The sequence below is a fragment of the Melospiza melodia genome, chromosome Z, assembly GCF_035770615.1.
Source record: "Melospiza melodia melodia isolate bMelMel2 chromosome Z, bMelMel2.pri, whole genome shotgun sequence".
Lineage (NCBI taxonomy): Eukaryota > Metazoa > Chordata > Aves > Passeriformes > Passerellidae > Melospiza > Melospiza melodia.
Genome location: NC_086226.1, coordinates 31729049 through 31747497, shown reverse-complemented (window position 1 = coordinate 31747497; position 18449 = coordinate 31729049). Strand labels below are relative to the sequence as shown.

At 35.0% G+C, this 18449-nt stretch overlaps 1 protein-coding gene across 1 annotated transcript in view; it reads right to left on the bottom strand.

The window, feature by feature from the left end:
- Positions 1-2597: 2597 nt before the first annotated feature.
- Positions 2598-18449, bottom strand: part of NDUFS4 (NADH:ubiquinone oxidoreductase subunit S4) — a 47304-nt gene continuing 31452 nt past the window's right edge. The window contains exons 3-5 of the mRNA XM_063181507.1: positions 10602-10774; positions 7081-7154; positions 2598-2806 (exon numbers count right to left, since the gene is read on the bottom strand). Coding sequence (XP_063037577.1) covers positions 2703-2806; positions 7081-7154; positions 10602-10774 — 351 coding nt within the window. The 3' untranslated portion in view covers positions 2598-2702. The remainder of the gene's footprint in view (positions 2807-7080; positions 7155-10601; positions 10775-18449) is intronic.

The window sequence follows — 18449 nt, the reverse complement described above, 5'->3', positions numbered from 1 at the left end:
TGGAAGCTACCAAACTGGAAGGAAAACATCTCAATTCTAAAACAGCTCGGTGAAAGAATGTAAATGTAACATTTGTGGTAATTACTCTGTAATACTGCAACTGCCTAGTAATTCTTTAACATTCTTTTGCTATTGCCATGTAAGGTGGCAAGACATGTGACCTGCAAACAAATCTCACTGGGTAAAGAACATATTCAGTCTACTTGTGAGCTTTACACTTTTTCTCTACTCAGTAATGATCTTTTTACTTTCACAGGTTTCAAATATTCCTCCCATTAAAAGCTTAGATGCAGCACAGCCAAATCTATCACCAAAGTGAATTTGTAATCTCATTCAACATTCTAATTCTCCTTCACATGAACTGCTAATCTCATTCATCATAAATGACTAATTATAGTAGTTTACTTGTTGTGCCTTTTGACATATTCAAAGTTCAGGAGCAATTTTACTTATCCCAATACATTGTGGACTAAAGTAGAAGCTGGAATTCACCTATCAAATATTCACTTCAGAAGGTACTTAACTAAAGACAGTCAAATCATGTACAATTTCAGTTCCAGCCTAGAGTTGTAATAATTTTGTAAATTAATGAAAGAGTAAAGAAGTTTAGTATCTAATACAACTTCTGATCTCTAAAATATATTCTTGTTGCAACTGATCCTTTCCAAGGTCAGTACTAGTACTCAGTAGTACTGCCCTCAGTACTACTTCTCAGGTTTGAAGACCGAAGTGACTACAATCAATTCTATTTCCACTGTCACCAGAGTCATTCTTAAACTATGCAACAGGATCAAAAATCCAAGTCCTAGGAAAATGGAAAAGGAAAAAGAAGATCAGAGCTCAAATACAACTTAAAGACTTCAAGGTGGCATGAATTATACACAATCATAAAAAAAGAAACAAACAAAAAGATTTCTTCCTTAAAATTCTCCTTTTAAGAATTTACATTATCTTTCCAGGAGAAACGAAGAAATAAGAAACTGTGCTTTATGTGAAACTGGTTTTAGTTATGAGAAGTCTAAATTAACAGACAGCAATTTCACTAATTAGGGGTCCAAAGATAATGTCAGGTATCTAACACTTATCAGTCAATTCCACAGACCATGTAATTTCAAAAACCAAGCTGTGTGGATTTCTTACTTTGATAATCTGATCATGCTTGAAGATCATTAAATTAAGAACTTGCTGCTCTTTACTTGGAAAAAAACAGAAGAAAAACACTCCAATGAATGGCTTTTGCTTTTACTGTCTTCTTTGTAAGACAAGCATATTAAGCTGAGCTGGAATACAAAAAGATGCAGTAGATTCTGGCTGTTAAGATTCCAGTTTGGTGCACTTTGGCATTCCTGGAGGACTTCAGGCTCCACTGCAAAATACAGCATTCAAAATTCAACAGAAGATGAATTGGAATAACAGTTTTTGTCTGTAATAGGAAAATAGCAACTTCTTCCAACTGGTTGATTATGCTAAAACTGGGTAAGAACCAATGCCTTACACAAATGCTAGCCAGCATATAGGGAGCTGGTTAAACCTGAAACAAGAATACACAATATAATAATAAAACCTGGGCAGTACAAGATAGTTTTATGCCTTCTTTTCATTAAAATCTAACACAGCACTCACACCATTACTTAGGTCTATGTGGAGAGAGCTATTTCAACTGTATCTTTTGTGACATCTGGGATAAAACTTCCAGTTGCATAGCAGAAAGGTGTACAATCCCCCATTTTTAAAACGTTTTACTGATCATGTGCCAATGCCATAACTTGTTAAGTTAAAGCAGATAAAGCAACAGCCAAAGATATGTAAACAAAGATTTCAAATATAACATTATGCACTTTTAAAATGAATCATTTAATACCATTGAAGACAAATTGAGTGTACAATATATACTTGCTGTTAAGGCTGAGATGCTATCACCCACATCTCCTGTTAAGCAACAGGAAACCTCAATTCAGATAAACATGTAACCAGCAATAAAATACCCAGAACTGTAATTATGTAATTAGTATAAGCTGATACTGTGTGAGGCACTCAAGTATTTTGACTTCATTTGTGAATGTTTAACTGGCTTAGTTTCACTTCTCAAGAATATCACAGAAAAACAACTACAATCTTAATCTTTCAGACTAAACTTTTGTTTTGCTCCATAAGCAAAACAAAACCCAGTGCTTTCTATTCCAGTCATGAATGCTTCTGGAATAACGACAGTATTAATTTCAGCAGAAAGGAGTTATATAATACACATCTATACAGAAGAGTCTTGAGTTATACCCACCCTTTGCTCTTCAACTGCCAACACTGTCTTGCACAGAAAGAAAAAACCACAGCTTTTATTGAAAGACTTTGTCTATGCAAAGCTTACTGAACTTGTTAAACTTCAGAAGTTTAAACAGGATAGTAGATATAGAATTACCATCAAAGATCAATCATAACCTCTAAAGTTGCAGCTGATTTCAAACATTCCTTTTGATAGGAATGTACAGCAAGTTTTTAGAAGTAAGAACACTTCAAATCTCCTCTATTTATAGGGAAGTTTGTAACAGGTTCAATTGGAGATATGAAAACCATTTTAAATAGACATCACAAGATGCATCTGCAGTTTAAAGGTCAAATTTATTAGGAGATTAAGAGATGTATTATACATGGACTATAAATACAGCACAGCTGACTTTATTCACAGTCACACACCCAATGCCAACCTATTTCGTAGACACTCTTGTTCTTTTGTTCCAAGAAAAATTTGCACCATAAGACTTGGATTTAGGTTTTGGCATCTTCTTCTCTTCAACATCATAACTCCAGCCTAGAGGTTATGGGGTAATGGCAGGGTGAGACAAGAAAGAATGAGAATTATATCCTCAGCATACAATATACAGCAGATCCAACTTAAAGGCTTTAACTTTAATATGTTTTTTTCAATGTAAGCACCCACTAATCTGTTCCTTTCTAGTTGGCAACAGAGAATAATAAAATACCATAAATGTGGCAAATGACCATTCTGTGAGATGGCAAGACTTGACCATACTACAGACCTCCATGCAAAAAATCCTGACAGTCTTCAATGAAAAGCTCAACAGGGAAGATTGACTGTCCTGTAAGTTCATGGCACCACTATTCTACAGCACACAGGAGCACTAAGGCTCCTGTGCATGTTGGCACAGGAAAAGAAGAAGGTAAGAAAACATATGCCATAAAATAACATACAAAAGCTCATTCTCAAAGGCTAGGAGACAATGGAGACCTTGGAAAGCTGATAAAAAAAGAAGGGTGGGAGGGAGGACCAAAAAAACTAAAAAGCAAAGAAAAAACTTCAACATTAGAAAGGAGTTTAATACTTAACATTTTAAAGAACTTTAATACTTAACATTTTTTATAAGAACATAAAAAATTAGGAGTAAAAAGAAAAGGGAATTAAGTGATAGAAGACAAGTAAATTATGCGATAGTTAAGCAAGAGAAATGCTTAAAAATGTCAGAAAAGAGGAGGTGGAGACATTAGTGTTTATGTAAATCAAAATGCAAATTGATTGCAGTCTCCAGGTGCCTGGAAAGTTGCCAGGGCAGCACTCAGTATTCCGAAGTTTGGTCTCTTTAGCTGCAGTATTTCACTCAAAGTTGAGATACTTCTGTTGAAGCCAGAAGTGGTTAAATATGCAGTTTTAAGTGATACTCATAAGACACTACTTTACTTGGTTTTAAAACTGAAACTTGCAAGCCCTAAAATTCTTAACATATATCTGAATTTTTATACTTAAGGTGCTCGCAGTAAACAGTCAAGATACAGCTACACATCAAAATATTCTGTAAGATACACAAGTTGTCAAGTCACTGCATCAATTTTGCGTATTCACAAACGTCACATAAACATTTTCTTCATGTTTATCAGCCTCAATCAGTGTTAATTTCCAAGTTAACTATTCTCTGTAAGAAACACTGAACAGGGACTTTAAAAACATATTCTTTCCATCTGTGAAAATACTGGCTTTTGCCTCCTGTTCTGATTAAAAAATACAAGCTTGAGTAAACAGCCAGAACTAGATCCAGAGACAGACTTCAGTGTTGCAACATTCAACATTGTAACACCTAACATTGAGACACTTGGCTGCTGGAATGGAATCTACAGCCCCAAGGTATTGCTTCATCTTTTTATACACCAGATGGAGAGGGGCCGAGTGCCTCTAAAAGAGATTTGCAACTGCCAGCACAATGACTTGCACTGCCACAGATAGCCAAAATGCATAAAGTCAGTTACATGTAACTAATGACTGCAAGAGGCCACCATTCTTTGGAACAGACTCCTTCAGACCAGCATTTTGAGGTGTTCACAACAGAGAGCAGAGGTCACTTTTATAAAAATACCAGAATGCTGGGAGAAGTGACTCTTGCCCAGAGCGCTGCTATACAAGCCAAGTAGACAGAAAGCAGATTTCACCTTCTCTGGAAGAACACCCTCACCACCTGACTAAAGGTTACTGTGGAGTAGAAAAACTCTCCATCCTTGTTACTTAAGCTGTATGTTTTTAAACAATTGCTTCAGTGATTCGGACAGGACAAAAAAATTTGGTCAACAGTCAGAATTTTTCATTTCTTCCAATTAAAAATGTTACCTCCCTGCCTAGAACTCAGACCATCCTCAGCTGTAATTTTGGACAGCAATGTCTCCTGTTACTGTATCCATTGCTGCTACTCCAACATTAGAAAACACATCAGATGGGGCAGGCAGAAAGAAATCTCCTTAAGTTGTTAGGTGAGGAAGAACTCTTAAGTTCTTAAGTTTAAGTTTACTAACTGTACCAAAATAACCTCCAATATCTAGAATTTTCAGAAATTACATTCCAGGTTCTTAAGGAATTTTGTCATGGAAAATTTGTGCGGTTCACACAGGAGCCACAGGGAGAGGTAGTTATTTGTGGTCCTAGACATAGCTATGTCTCAATACTATCTTGGTTATGAAGCTAACTTCCAGTGTAAATGTCTGCCTAAATTTCTAATGTCTCTTAAAAAGCAGAACTAAATAATGTAAAATTTGTATTTCTCAATATTGAAGCTATCACTACAGAAAATACTATGCACGTATCATACACAAAAATGAAAAATGAAATTAAAAGTTAGGCAAGTCAGTGTCTACAGAAAAGTACAGTGCATCTCAATTATGGTAAAATTAGAAGTGCAAGCTAAGTGAATATTGAACTACTAATATTAATACCAAGTCATAGCCTTAGTTTAGTTGGTTTCATGCACAATGGAGTAATTTCTAACTCAGGGAAGGCATAAACTTTCTACACTGAACAAATGCATTTTACTTAGTCTGCATTTTGAAAAGATAAAACATAACATCTACAAAGAGATGACATAAGCAGGTCATTACAATAATTTTTTTCTCCTATATGCTGAATTGTTCAAGAAATAATATGAACAATACAGAAACATAGCGCCAAATTCTCCCAAATTTCATTTGTTCATAAAACAGTAAAATACACTAATAAAATTGCACAGGTAATCCAATGCAAATGTGATCCTATCCATTTCTTAGATAATAGAACCTATTTTTCAATAAAATTAGTACTACTAAGCCAAAAAATTTTCCATTTAAAGAGGAACAGACAAATTATATTCTACCTTTTACTATTAAAAAGTGCAAGTAAATTGAACTTTAAATGGTTTAGTTTCTTAGATGCACAGGCTAAAGGACTTACCGTGTTTGTGATGCATAATATCAACCTCTAACAACTTTGCATAATTTGGTCCGGCCAAGGAACTTTACTATTTACCCCAGCCTAAATATAGTTGAAAGCTGCACACCACAGGGAAGATTTCTGAAGAACCTTACACTTCATGTACATTATTCCTGGCTTTATCTCAATGTAATTAATCACCTTCACATCCACAGGGACTAAGCATCAAGCTAACCTTTTTAAGGAAAATGAAGTTGATTTAAAAGAAGAAAAAAAGAAAAAGAAAAGAGAGCAGCAAAAAATTCATGCTAACAGAAAAAAAGGACTGCTGAATATTCAAAAGGCTGAGATTATGGGTATGGTTTGTGGTACCTTCATTCTGTCAGGAAATACAAGCCTAACTAAGTTTACAGATAAATTTCCTGTGATATAACATTGCCTTAATAACTATTAAGTAATTACACTGGCTTTTCTACTGTCTTTTTCACAAATAAGAATAATCACCAAGCATATGTGTTTAGACTCTAATGCTGGGCAGAGTTAGGTGTAACATCCTAAATCTACAGGTTCCTCATGGGGAGCAGCGAGGGGATGTGCTCATCTCCCCTCTGGTGACCAGAGACAGGACACAAGGAATAGAATGAAACTGCTTCTGGGCAAGCCCAGACTCAACAACAGGAAAACCTTATTCACAGAGAGAGTGTGGTCATGGGAACAGGCTTCCCAGGAAAGTGACCAGAACACTAAGTTTCTCAGAGCTCAACATTGGGGTGACGCTTTTAGTCACATGGTTTCCTTTTAGGTAGTCATGTGAGGAGCAGTGAGTTGGATTTGATGATCCTCTTGGGTTTCTTCTACAATAAATCTATGCTACAATATAGCCAAAAATGAAGTCCAAGATGCTTACTTGGTAATAATTTAATTCTGTTTTTTTTATTATCAAACATTCACAGGACCTCTGACAGTTTTCCTTAGTAAGAACTGAGATGCTCATATTAAACCTTCAGGCAAAGATCACACCACCATGCAGCTGGAACACCAACCCTGGGATACACCTGAAGTATTAACTTTCCTCCAAGACCTGAGCAAGGTCTGATTCAGCTCTCATTTAAAACAGAGACAGGTGCAAAAGAATTTTAACATTAATATTACATTTCAATAATAATAATAATAATGGCTGAAACACCTTTCTAGACAGTGGAAAGTCTAAAGTCAATGCCTTCAGCACCCCTGAAAATATCCTCCCTTCCCATTTTCCTCCTCCCATGTAGAACACTAGTTTACCAACTCTGCAGAAAAGAGGGAAGGTACTTTATCCTGTACTTATTCTATTGTTAATACTTTGAGATCAAGATTGCCTATGGAAGGATGAACCTCTCAAGGCCCATACATACAATACATACCATTTTTTTCAGCAAAAGCAATGGCATCTTCTTTAGTAGAGAAAGTAAGAACCATGTTGGATAAAGGGTCAGCTCTGTAAGTAAACAGATGACAATTTTTAGGTATACTGGAAATAGAAAAAGATTGCATCTGTATCTCAAATGTTAAATCAAATACTGTATTATGCAGCTCACAGTAGTATGCCAACTCATAAAACTATTCAACAGACTTCTAAAATTTATCTTCAGGGTCAACACTTACTTTTGGCAAAGTATTGTTTTACTCTTTCAGTGCATTAGACTTCCCTCACAGCTACTTGCAAAAATTAACTGCGTTGCTAGACACACACGTCTAACCACTTGCTGAGGTTATAGGAAGTGCTCTGCAAGACTCTGTAGTTTAAATCTGCAAAATTCCTTTCTTTTTGTAAGATCAGGAGGTCTAAAGTAATTCTGAACATTTCAAGGAGACCAAGTGTCTGTAGACTAGTTAGGCGAAGAATAATCTTGGACAGAAAAGAACAGAATACTGAAGTGAGCAGAGAAGGAACTAACCAGAAACTGAAAAGCACATTAAAAAAATATTGAGAGTACTGCTTTAGCGGAGGTCACATGACCCCCACAAATCATTTCTACACACACAGCAAGCAGATCACAGGCCACAACGGAAAATGAAGCTCCAAAATGCAAACAGCTAGCTAAGTAATTACATAGTAGCTTGTTTTAGATGACCAGCTATTCCTCAAGTGCATGAATGAAGTACCATAAAGGTTTTTGAAACAAATTAAATTCTCAGTGAAAACACAAAATTGCCTTATTTGTTGCTATAAAAGCTCAATTTACGAACAATGACAAAGAATAGGGGAAAAAAAGAAGAAGAGTTCTAACTCTTAAAGAAATTAGATACTGGTTGTAGCAAAACAAAGACAGATAAAACCTCCCTGTGACAACACTGCCTATGAGCCTGGGAGACAACTGGAAAGACGACCAAATTGCAACAAACTATAGAAGGAGCTGCCTCTCAACTCTTCTCTCTTTGAAGCTAGAAGGATAAATGAAGAGAAAAGACTGAAGATACACTGAACTCTCTACAATAAAGGGCACAGCCTGTGACTGGAGAAGGGGGAGGGGAAAAGGGGGAATCTCGCTTCCAGCAAAGACAACAGTGTAATTTTATCTCATGTACACGTGGAAAAATGGAGTTCACTACATATCCAATATATTCCCCAATAAAAATATCAGAAACAAATAAACAAAAACCACACAACAAACGAACAAACAAACAAACCTAGGATAAAGACAGAAATTACACTTTTGCAAGCCACTGCGGATAGGTTCTCTTAAAGATATTTAAAGATTTCTCTTATAACAGCATCTAAGTGAATTAAGAACTAAGAATTAGTTGATGACATGACCAGTGGAGAACTAAGTGGCCCCAGTATACTGCAATATTGTGACAACTTCTGCTTATTGTTATTCTCTTCCATAATTGGGGCTGGAAAAATCTTTTCAACACTGCTAAAAAGGAACAAAGAAGCTTTAGGTCTGAAGTGTGGTGAGGGACCAGTGCCTGTTCAGAACAGCAAATATGGCAAAAGCCTTCCAGGACAGAGGCAGTTGGGAAATGAGAACTGTGCAGACATTATTAGTTCTGTTTAATGTGCAATCATCTTTCATTCAATCTAAATAGGTTTCTGATTTATTTCCATAAATGAGCTATCTGTGTGAGAAAACTGGATTTCAGGATGTCCAGCATGACGTCCTGATAGTGTCAGCAGTACCAGTGTTGCAGAATTTCCCATGCCTATCCCCATTTGTTCTATCAATCACTGAAAATTAGGATTCCATGTTTTGTTCTCCTATGAGATCTCATACAACGAAAACTTCACACTTCCCACATTTTTTTGTTTACAGTTTTAAATTAAAAGGTGTACCCAAGAAATATATTTAGCCATTCTCATAATGAAACCTCCCAATTACAAAAAAAAAAACATGCCATGGGTCCATTTTACTTAGATCTGTAACTGGATAATTTTCACTTTAAAAAAGCTGGAATAGCCAAGAAACAAGTGCAAAAAACCTCCAGCCCCAAATAAGACTGCAAAATGACAGAAATATAGGAAAGACCTACAGGTCTTTCCAATATATTGAAGTATATGGAGTTCAGACAAAAAAGGGCTTTAACACGTAGACCCTAGAGAGCTCTTACCCACTAATCCCATTACATTACTCAAAAGTAAATGGAAAACTGTCTGTGAGATGTTTTTTGCAGAAATTAAATCTCAATGGAAGAAACTCTTCTTGGGTATTTTTGGGTGTCAAATGGTAACACCAGAATTACTAGAGTTAGTACACTAACAGTTTTCACAAGCATGCCTTAAAAATGAATGGATACAAACTAATTTACAAAACCTTTAACCTACTAGCATTGATTCTCAATGGAGCACTTTTTTTTTATCTTACCTGGAGCCTGCTTACCCATGAGAAATTCCTTTCCCTACCCCAAAATAAACACATATGTAGAGCCTTCTCAAATTTTTATGAGAAATCAATGCAACAGGAAGACTTAATTTCAGAGTTACTTTGAACTAAATTTCTGGATACATTTATGTTATATATATATAAAAAAAAATTTCTGTGACTGGATTTGGAATGTTAATACATCTTAAAAACGCATCCTGAAATTATTTCATGTTTAAGGTTTTACAGTTTTTTTCATAACATTTTGTGATATTCGATGATAAGTGCTAATATGGTAGCAAGCAGATATTCTCAGTACACATAGTACTCTTTACTGAAGTTTGAAAAAAAATCTATAGTGGTTGATTTCAGTTTATGTCTAACCATTAACTATTCTGAATATTGCCTCTGAGATTACAATATTGTCAGAGGAATTGCTGATATAGTTCTCCGAGTCAACAGGAATTCTAACCACACCGTGAAATGTAGGTACTGTATTCATATGAAAAAAAAAATTAAGAATTAGATGCATACAAGTTGCAATTACATTTCCAAAATACAGCATATTTAGCTAAGACTAGTACCTTTCTGGATTTTTCGTGTATTTAAATATTTTAATGCTAATACTGACAATCCTGTAACAAACAGAATAATATTTTAAATAGCTGGGCTTCTTGTGGTTTTTTTATTAGTCATGACTCCTCATTTTAGATCCTCAGGATAAAAAAAAATCTGGAAATATTGTTGTTTTTGTTTAAAAAATGCAACTGAGAGCTAAGAATGATTAACTACTTTATGGACCTTCTGGTCCTGATGCTGCCACACAATAACATCATCCCAATGTAATTACTGAAATGTGTGGTTGTTAAAATCTTTTTTGAACTCTTCCAGATGATGAAATGAGCTTTAAAAATCTGTTTTTAAACTTAACGGGTCATACAACAAACAAACCCAACCCAACTTTCTGTAAGTACTGTTATAATACAATCAGATTTAGGTAGAAATATTTGATATTTCAAATTTAATAAGTAGTGAGAGCCAAATATAGAAGAAAAGTACTTTCAAATTCAGTAAGTACTCACGTAGATGCCCAGCCCATTAAAGGGTTCTCCCAGCGCTCCCTGTTATCAAATTCCATCTTCCATTTCTTTGTATTGTTAGCTCCTGACTGCATTGCATTACGTGCTGGAACAAAAATGTGAACTTTTCTGGTTTTGATGTGCTCATCCGGAACACCAGTTAAAGTAGAGATATCCTAGAAAAAACATAATGTGACTTTTTAGAAAAGAGTTCATCCGAAACGTGTAAGATAATACTGCTTATGCTTTATACATAAGTTCATGCTTTATATTTAAAGTTACAAAGCTGAAAAAAACTTAGAAAACTAAATTGTAGTTTCAACAGAACACAACGGAAGGTGATACATGCTAGGGCTGCTATTATTCTGCTTCCCCTGACTGGTTAGATTTTGCTCGGACCAGTTACCTGAACTTGCCCATCTCCCATGTACAAAACGGCTACAGCCAGAGGAGGGACAGGACATTTCCCCCATCCTTCTCTGTCCACAGCTGCAAAGTCAGGACGGCTTCAACTTGCACCAGCTAAACCAAATGAGGAAAAGTGCAAATGCTTTCTTCCTTCAGGAAAATATTAAGAGTGTTGACTGAAACATTGACAAATTCCAAAACATGAACAGGACTATTCACCAAAATATTTGCCAGCCAAGTATGCACTGCAGTATAAGCACTTTCCCTTGGGCTTAACTCTGTATATTGTTCAGAGACAGCAACACCTATGGTGACTCAAGAAGCTATCCTTTGCATGAAGGAAGAGGCAGAAGCTAGTATCTTTTGCACAATATGCTACTGATTGTTTGAGACTGCAGAGAAGGTGCTAAAAGTCAGCTCTTATCTCTCTAGCCATAAGTAATTAAATAAAGTTGACCCCTCGTCATGTTTCAAGTTATGACTCAGCATTTGACAGTCAGCTCTTCTGTTGACATTCAAGATCAACAGAGGGACATTTGATGCTGGTAACTTTCTTCAGTGTGTTTGTGAGGAACAAAATGATTAAGGAGATTCCAACCTTCAAAGAAAAAAAAAAGATTTGTAACATTGTATATAATCAACAGTAGGATGCCCTCCTCTTCTAGAGGGATAAGCCTTCAAAATAAACGTAACAAAGATAAATCCTTCAAACCAGCCTAAAAATATTAACTGACTTTAACAAAGCATAAGATAGGGAAAAACCTCACAAGCATTGCTGTGAAAAATTACCCTCAGCAACATCTGATATAATTAAAGTGAACATTTTTGCTAAAAACTAAACAGTAATTATGTAAAATTAACTTGTCAGTTCACCCTAGTAAAGACTGAAATCAAACATCAAATCCATCTCCAAGGAGGTTAAACTACTCCTGTTCCTTACATACTTAAAAGGCCAGTGGGAGCTCCTTAGTCTCCCTTTGCCCCTCCCCTCCCTCCAGGAACAAGTTCTAAACTGGTCAAATTCCAGAAGGCTGCAGCAAAACTTTCGGCATATTGAACTTATCTTGACAGTATTGCCATGACTTGAACGAAATGAGAACCTTAAATAGAACACTGTCATTTTACATAAATGTACCTATTAACATTATGGGATTTTCCTTTGTGGCAAACGTGAAACTTCCTGATGCAGCCACCAGATCATCCTTTGAAAAGCAGCAGTTCTCATTTCCAATTTTATTTTACACAATTTGGGAGATCAGTCCCTTAAAACTATAAAAGGGAAGAAGTGTAAAGCATTTGACTTGCATTTACAATTAGGACAGCAGGGGCAACAAACAAGCATCCACACTCTAGCTTTCCAACTTCTGACATTTCTACCCAAATGATCACAAAAAACTGTCAAAGTATCTTAACGATTCCATTATAAATGCCTTCATTAGGACCAAGTCATTTTAATATGAGTTAGCAGTGATATGAAAGAGAAGCAGTACCAGCTACCAGAATGTTGCAGCACCTATGCAAAAATACCTTCTGACAGACTGGCACTTCTCACTGCTGAAGCTTAAACTGCAGTTTAGGAAGGAATTTGCTTAAATTTTTCTGATTTGAATTGGCAAAGTGCTTTGTTTAACAAAAAAGAGTTTTCACCTGCAGTAAAGTTTGGTGAGGATTCAATGTTTCAGCTTGCTTATTTATACAAATAGGTAGAAATATTAGCCTTTATTTCTGTATATAACAAACATGAGAAAATGTAGTAATATTCACAAAAAATTTCTTTTACTGCTCTTTAACAATATACTATGTGCAAAAATGCTGGGGTTGTTATCATCAAACACTTTCCGACATGTAAAATCCAAAACAGCCCAAAATTATTATATTTTTTTACTATTATTACTCTCAGCAACTCTTAAGTCCATTATGAATTTTATGCTTCAGTTTTAGAAGTTTTTGAATTCTTACAGAATAATCTGGAACTACTGAAAAAAAAAGATACTACATTATATAACATCATGGACATAAACTATTTTCTCTTTTGAAACCTTAACACAAGGAAATCATAAAAATGTTATACAGTGCATACAGAACACAATCTAAAAAGAGGGTTAAAATCAGCAAATGCTATATTTGTGATATTACCATAGTAAAGAAATGCCTAGACTTGTTTATCTGGATGAAAGTAAAATGAAAACCCCAGACATAGCCTTCAAGCCATGTTTTTCGGGCACTCAGTTGGCTCTAAATCAAGGTTATTTCACTAATAATATAGGATTAATCCCATAAAAATCTTTTCAAACTTAAAATTAAAACCTGCCTGCTTTCCCAAATTGAAATATCTACTTGGTGTTGCTAACTCTCCATACTTACACTCATTATAGCTAGAGTTTCCGTGCCTTCTAGCAATCATTTATTGATATCTTCCCCATTTTAAAAGCTGGCAATTGAACAGACAGTTGTTAGGACAATGAGTTTCTGGTTGCTGAAGCTCAAGTTGTCCTGACATAAAATCACTGATTTTTGCTTGCTGTAGACATGTAAGGTACTGTAGCATAGCTGAGCTGTTGCCAAAGATATGGAATAAAAAGGCTTGGCATCTATCACATACTTGACACCTAAAGAGCACAGAAGCTCTAAGATTCCTATTCCCTGTAGGCGCACTCTTAGTCTAGACAAACTGATTTCTCACAGTTTTAAAATGCATTACAACACTCTATTGTGATCATTTCATCCACACAGCTCCAGCTAGTGACAGAAGAACCTGTCCTTTAAACGACATTTCAATGGGCTAAAGCTCCCGCTCCAAGATGCCATTAAAACAATATAATACTTGAAAAGAACTATGCTGCATTGGGTTGAACTCTTAGCTGGGTCTTCAGTGCTTTGTTCTGAGTTTAAGTTCTCATTGAAACTACCTGTGAACCAACTTTCCAAAACAAAGATATTTTTGACAGCTGGTTTCACATTAGAACCTTTTTTTTTCAAGTGTTCCTTAATTTTGCTGTATTAGCAATTTAAGATACTAGTGAGGTGTTCAGCATTCAAAATCTTAAAGATATTAGATGACAGTAAAAAAGACTTGAGAATTGAACTGTATAGGTTTACTAAAAATTAATAAACCTGTTTCAGATTTTTAAAATTGGCTGCCATCTAAAAAGTGCATTCTGACACTGTTTTTCTTAATATATATGCCTTTTGAATAGTAAATTCTGATTTATTTTTTTTTTGTAACTCAAGAAAAATTTAATACTAATTTTGAGGCATTTTGTCTCTTTTTGGAATAAGCTCAAAGGGACAACCCCCCTTTTTTTTTTTAAAACCGTGGAAATCATATAAAATTTCTTAAAAACACAGGGGTTTTTCTTTATTACAATTTAGATTACTTAAGAATGTTTGTCATGGTGGAAAGCCTGCTAAAGCTGTTCTGGAAAGGGTAGTAACAGACAAAATGTGCTATGCAGCAATAAGAAAACTGATTCATAGAGGCAGTGTCAATGAAAGCACTATTCAGCACGAAGATGACTTTTAAAGGGAATGAGAATTTCCTTCTTTTAAATATTCCACTAATAGCAGAAATTCCAAAGGGGACAAGAAATAGAACTCTCTAATTAAAGGAGATAGACAAAATGATTGAAAGTAGCTTTGAAAACAAATGCTTTCGAATAGATGGGTCAGGTATCCATAAAGGTGTTATGTTTCTTCTTTGGCATTTCCTTCACCATGAAGACAGAAACTGTACATAACTACTATTAACTACCTACAGTTTAGCACTCCCCCCTTTTTTTTTTCTTTTTTTTTTTCTTTTTTTTTTTTTTAATAAAGGAAACAGGGAACAAGCAATGGGAAGTTGATGTCAAAACACAGAAAAACCTCCCAGCAAGCTTCCAGCAACCACCCAGGATTCAGAGTCTTGCTAGCCGCTCTCTTTTCAATACCAGAATTTCACACATTTCAATGACCATTATGACTTCAAAGAATCAAATTTTCATCATTGTCCGTCATCTGCCGGTTGATTTGTATAAAGCAGTTCTTCTGCATGCATTCCAGACAAAGGGCTCCTTACTTTCGTGGCTATATATCAAGTTTAAAAGTTCTATTTGTGACAGTTGTGTCTGTGGTAAATTAGGGTAACACTGAAGGAGTGCAGCTGCTCCACAGGAACCTCCTTTTTGGCATCATTTCACTTAAATAAAAACTGAATAATTAGTTTCTGCCTTTATTAAACCACAAAAATGCCACTGGCCTTAGCAATTACTTCCGGTTGCCCCACCTACTTAACCTCAATAGTTTTACACTTGTTAGAATGGAAAGTAGAAGTTTTCTGTACTTTATAAGAGTTTACAACAGCTTGCTCTCTTCCCCACCTCCAACATGTTTTACCAGACTAACTACGTAAAGTTTTACTATAAGTCCATGTTGCAATTCACTTTATTTAGAAGTTGTTATATCAAAGCACAGAACATCTTGCATAATACCCACAGAGTAGATGCTGTGAAAAAAGTTTTTTATTTAATGCGCTCAGCTGCTTAACTGTACGTCAGGATCAGAACATTTTTGTTTCTATATTTCAAAACAATATTTTTGAAGGCAATGCAAGAGAATAGAATCTGCTATGTAAACTGCAAATGGAAAAATGGAGCAGAATGAACTAAACATGGTCAGACAACATTTATCTAACAGCTACAAACAAAACAAGGGGAAAAAGCATATTTGCCCTTAGGAAACTTTGTATCACACGGGATACAGTTTTCTTCCAGACTTCACAATCATTTTGCATTATCACAGTAAATGATGAACAACGTGGTATTATTCATAACATATTCTTCCATGTAGCCATCCTGCAGAATGATTAATAAAGAGGCTGAAAAAAGCACCTAAAGAACTGGGTTTTTAAAAAGAAAACAAAACACTGTAAGCAGAAAACAGAATGTGATAATAACAAAGATTTCATGAAGGTTTCCATTTAAAGAAAATCTCTTTTTACAAGCAGTTTGGTAAAAAATTAAAGAGAAACTCAAAATGCAGAAAAGTAGGTCTAACAGAAGCAGAAACCGTCACATTACTGGAATCAAGCTAAGTCCACTATAATACTTTTTAGGTTGCTGACTGCCATTATGCAAAGGAAGTGTCAGCATCCAAAACAAGCACTGGTAGGTTCAGCATTTCTATTCATTAGTTTGTGTTTCACAGCTGAGGCAATACTATAGTAACCATGATGTCTGAGCATTCACTGCAGTTGCAAAAACTCCTTGAGAACTTCCCTGTTGCCCTGCTCCAATGGCTCACTACACTTCCCCAATATTTTACATGCTTAATATTATTCTATACTTGCTGGTATGAGACACTTCAAATAAAATTATGTAACACATTTCAAACACCATTAAACCAGCATCTCTTTGAATCTGTGATTTGAGAAAAACACCAGGAAAGAGCAAACAGGAATAAGGACTAGAACATGACTTCACAATAATAACTAGAAAACATCCTTCTCACCTGCCCTTTTTTCATGTCTTTAAAACACTTCACTTGAGGCTTGCAATGCACCCCCAAATTTTCTAGTCACATCTCCTCCAAAAGTCACAGAAAATTGGTATTTATAAAAGTGATTACTGGTAAGTTATAGAAAAAGCTGCTGAGTTGTGCTTTTGTTAGTTTAAACTAAAACACTGAAAAGAAAAACAAAAATCCATGATTTGCACTTCTCAGTACCTTCACAAGACTCGAAACAGAGAGGCATTTTTCTTGACACACTTGCAAAAAATACCAACCATTTAGTCTGCATTCTGATAGACAAGTAAACAACATTTTACAAACTTAAAAATGAAACAGTTGAAACACCTAAGTCCCACTTTCAGCATCGACAGGCTATTTCTTGTTCCATATCATTTTTTCTGCCAATAAACAATTGCAAGAAACAAAAATGTATTTTTTATTAATACCGTATTTTTTTCCTGTAACAGTATGTCTTAGCTGCGTAGATATTGTCTAAGTAAATAAAAAGATGTTAAAAAGAAAGGAAATCAAATACCTGGGTTTATAATTTGATTTCCGTATATATCTCTATTAAGAAAATCACTATTAAATAGAGGAAAGCAGGGGCACTCAGGGGCAAAGAGCATATTTCATAAAATCAGATATTGCTACTAGTACTTATAAGAGAATTCAGTGTAGATGTGATGTTCTTCAAAGTGACAGAATGACAAACAGCATGATTATCTTCAACAAGATGGAAAAAAGTCTGAATTACAGAAGATCTTGCAAATTACTTTTTATTCTAACCCAACTATATTTAGAGAAAGTATATTTTCTAGAACTCATCTAAACCATATGTTAGCAAATTTTTTGCTTGCACACACAGACAAGTGTGTGCAAGCAAAGGCTAGGTCTTTTTCTGAGGCCTTTTAAAAACAGTTTTCTACAGTGCACGGATTTCAAGCACTCTACTATAAATTCACAAGAAAGTGCAAGAAAATCAATTACTGAAGAATAAGACTACAGCCACATTTTTAGATGACAGACTTTCAAATCAAAGAAGAGGCAGTCTTAATTTACCTGCATTTAGAAAATGAAAGAGGGTAACCAAACAATTGAAACAATCTCATTTATGTTAGAATAATTTACGTTATGGTAACACTTCCCTGCTGTACTACCATAAGCAACTGCTCGTACAGACACTATTACTCAATGAAAAACAAGAGAATAGGCAGGAAAAGCTTTGAAAGAAAGCAGACAGAAGTACTAGCAGATAGACACTACCTAGGATAAAGAACTTTGTACCTATTCCCCCAGTTAGTTCAATTTTTTATATACTATTAAATAAATAACATATTGTAGTTTACTTGTAGCTCAGTGATGGCATGTTTTTCAAACATAATTTATTCAGTTTGAAGTATTTATAATACAATCCTAGCATAAGTCACAGTAAAGCAGATTGTCTTGCAAAGCTAAACACAGTATTTCAATAATATCCTGGTGAATTATTCATTACCGATGATTTATAGTCTATAAAATGCAATTTTGATCATGGACACCAAGAGCCTTAACCAGCAGTTCAAGATGAGGTCTTCATATCTGAGGTGAAAGCCAAAATTCAGGCTACTCTTGTGCACTGGAAATAATTTCTGTATTTTTTGTGTGTTTCTGATACCATTTTAATAAAATACTTACTTTTAACTTTCACTAAAAGTTAAGCGTATTTACAAAATAAACCATAAGCATATGACTCAAATGAATTTTTTAAGGTTACGGTTTTTCAGGAATAAGAAAATGAAAAATTATTATCTACTTAATGCCCATCTGAAAAACTTACAATGCTTCCTTAGAAGTACCAATTAAAAAAATTTCCAAATAAGGCCTCAGTAGAGTTCCCAAATTCAGGTACCACTTGTTTCATAATCTTCAGCTTTCAGAAATGGCTTCAGTTGATGTTAAATATGTGGCTCTTTCTCA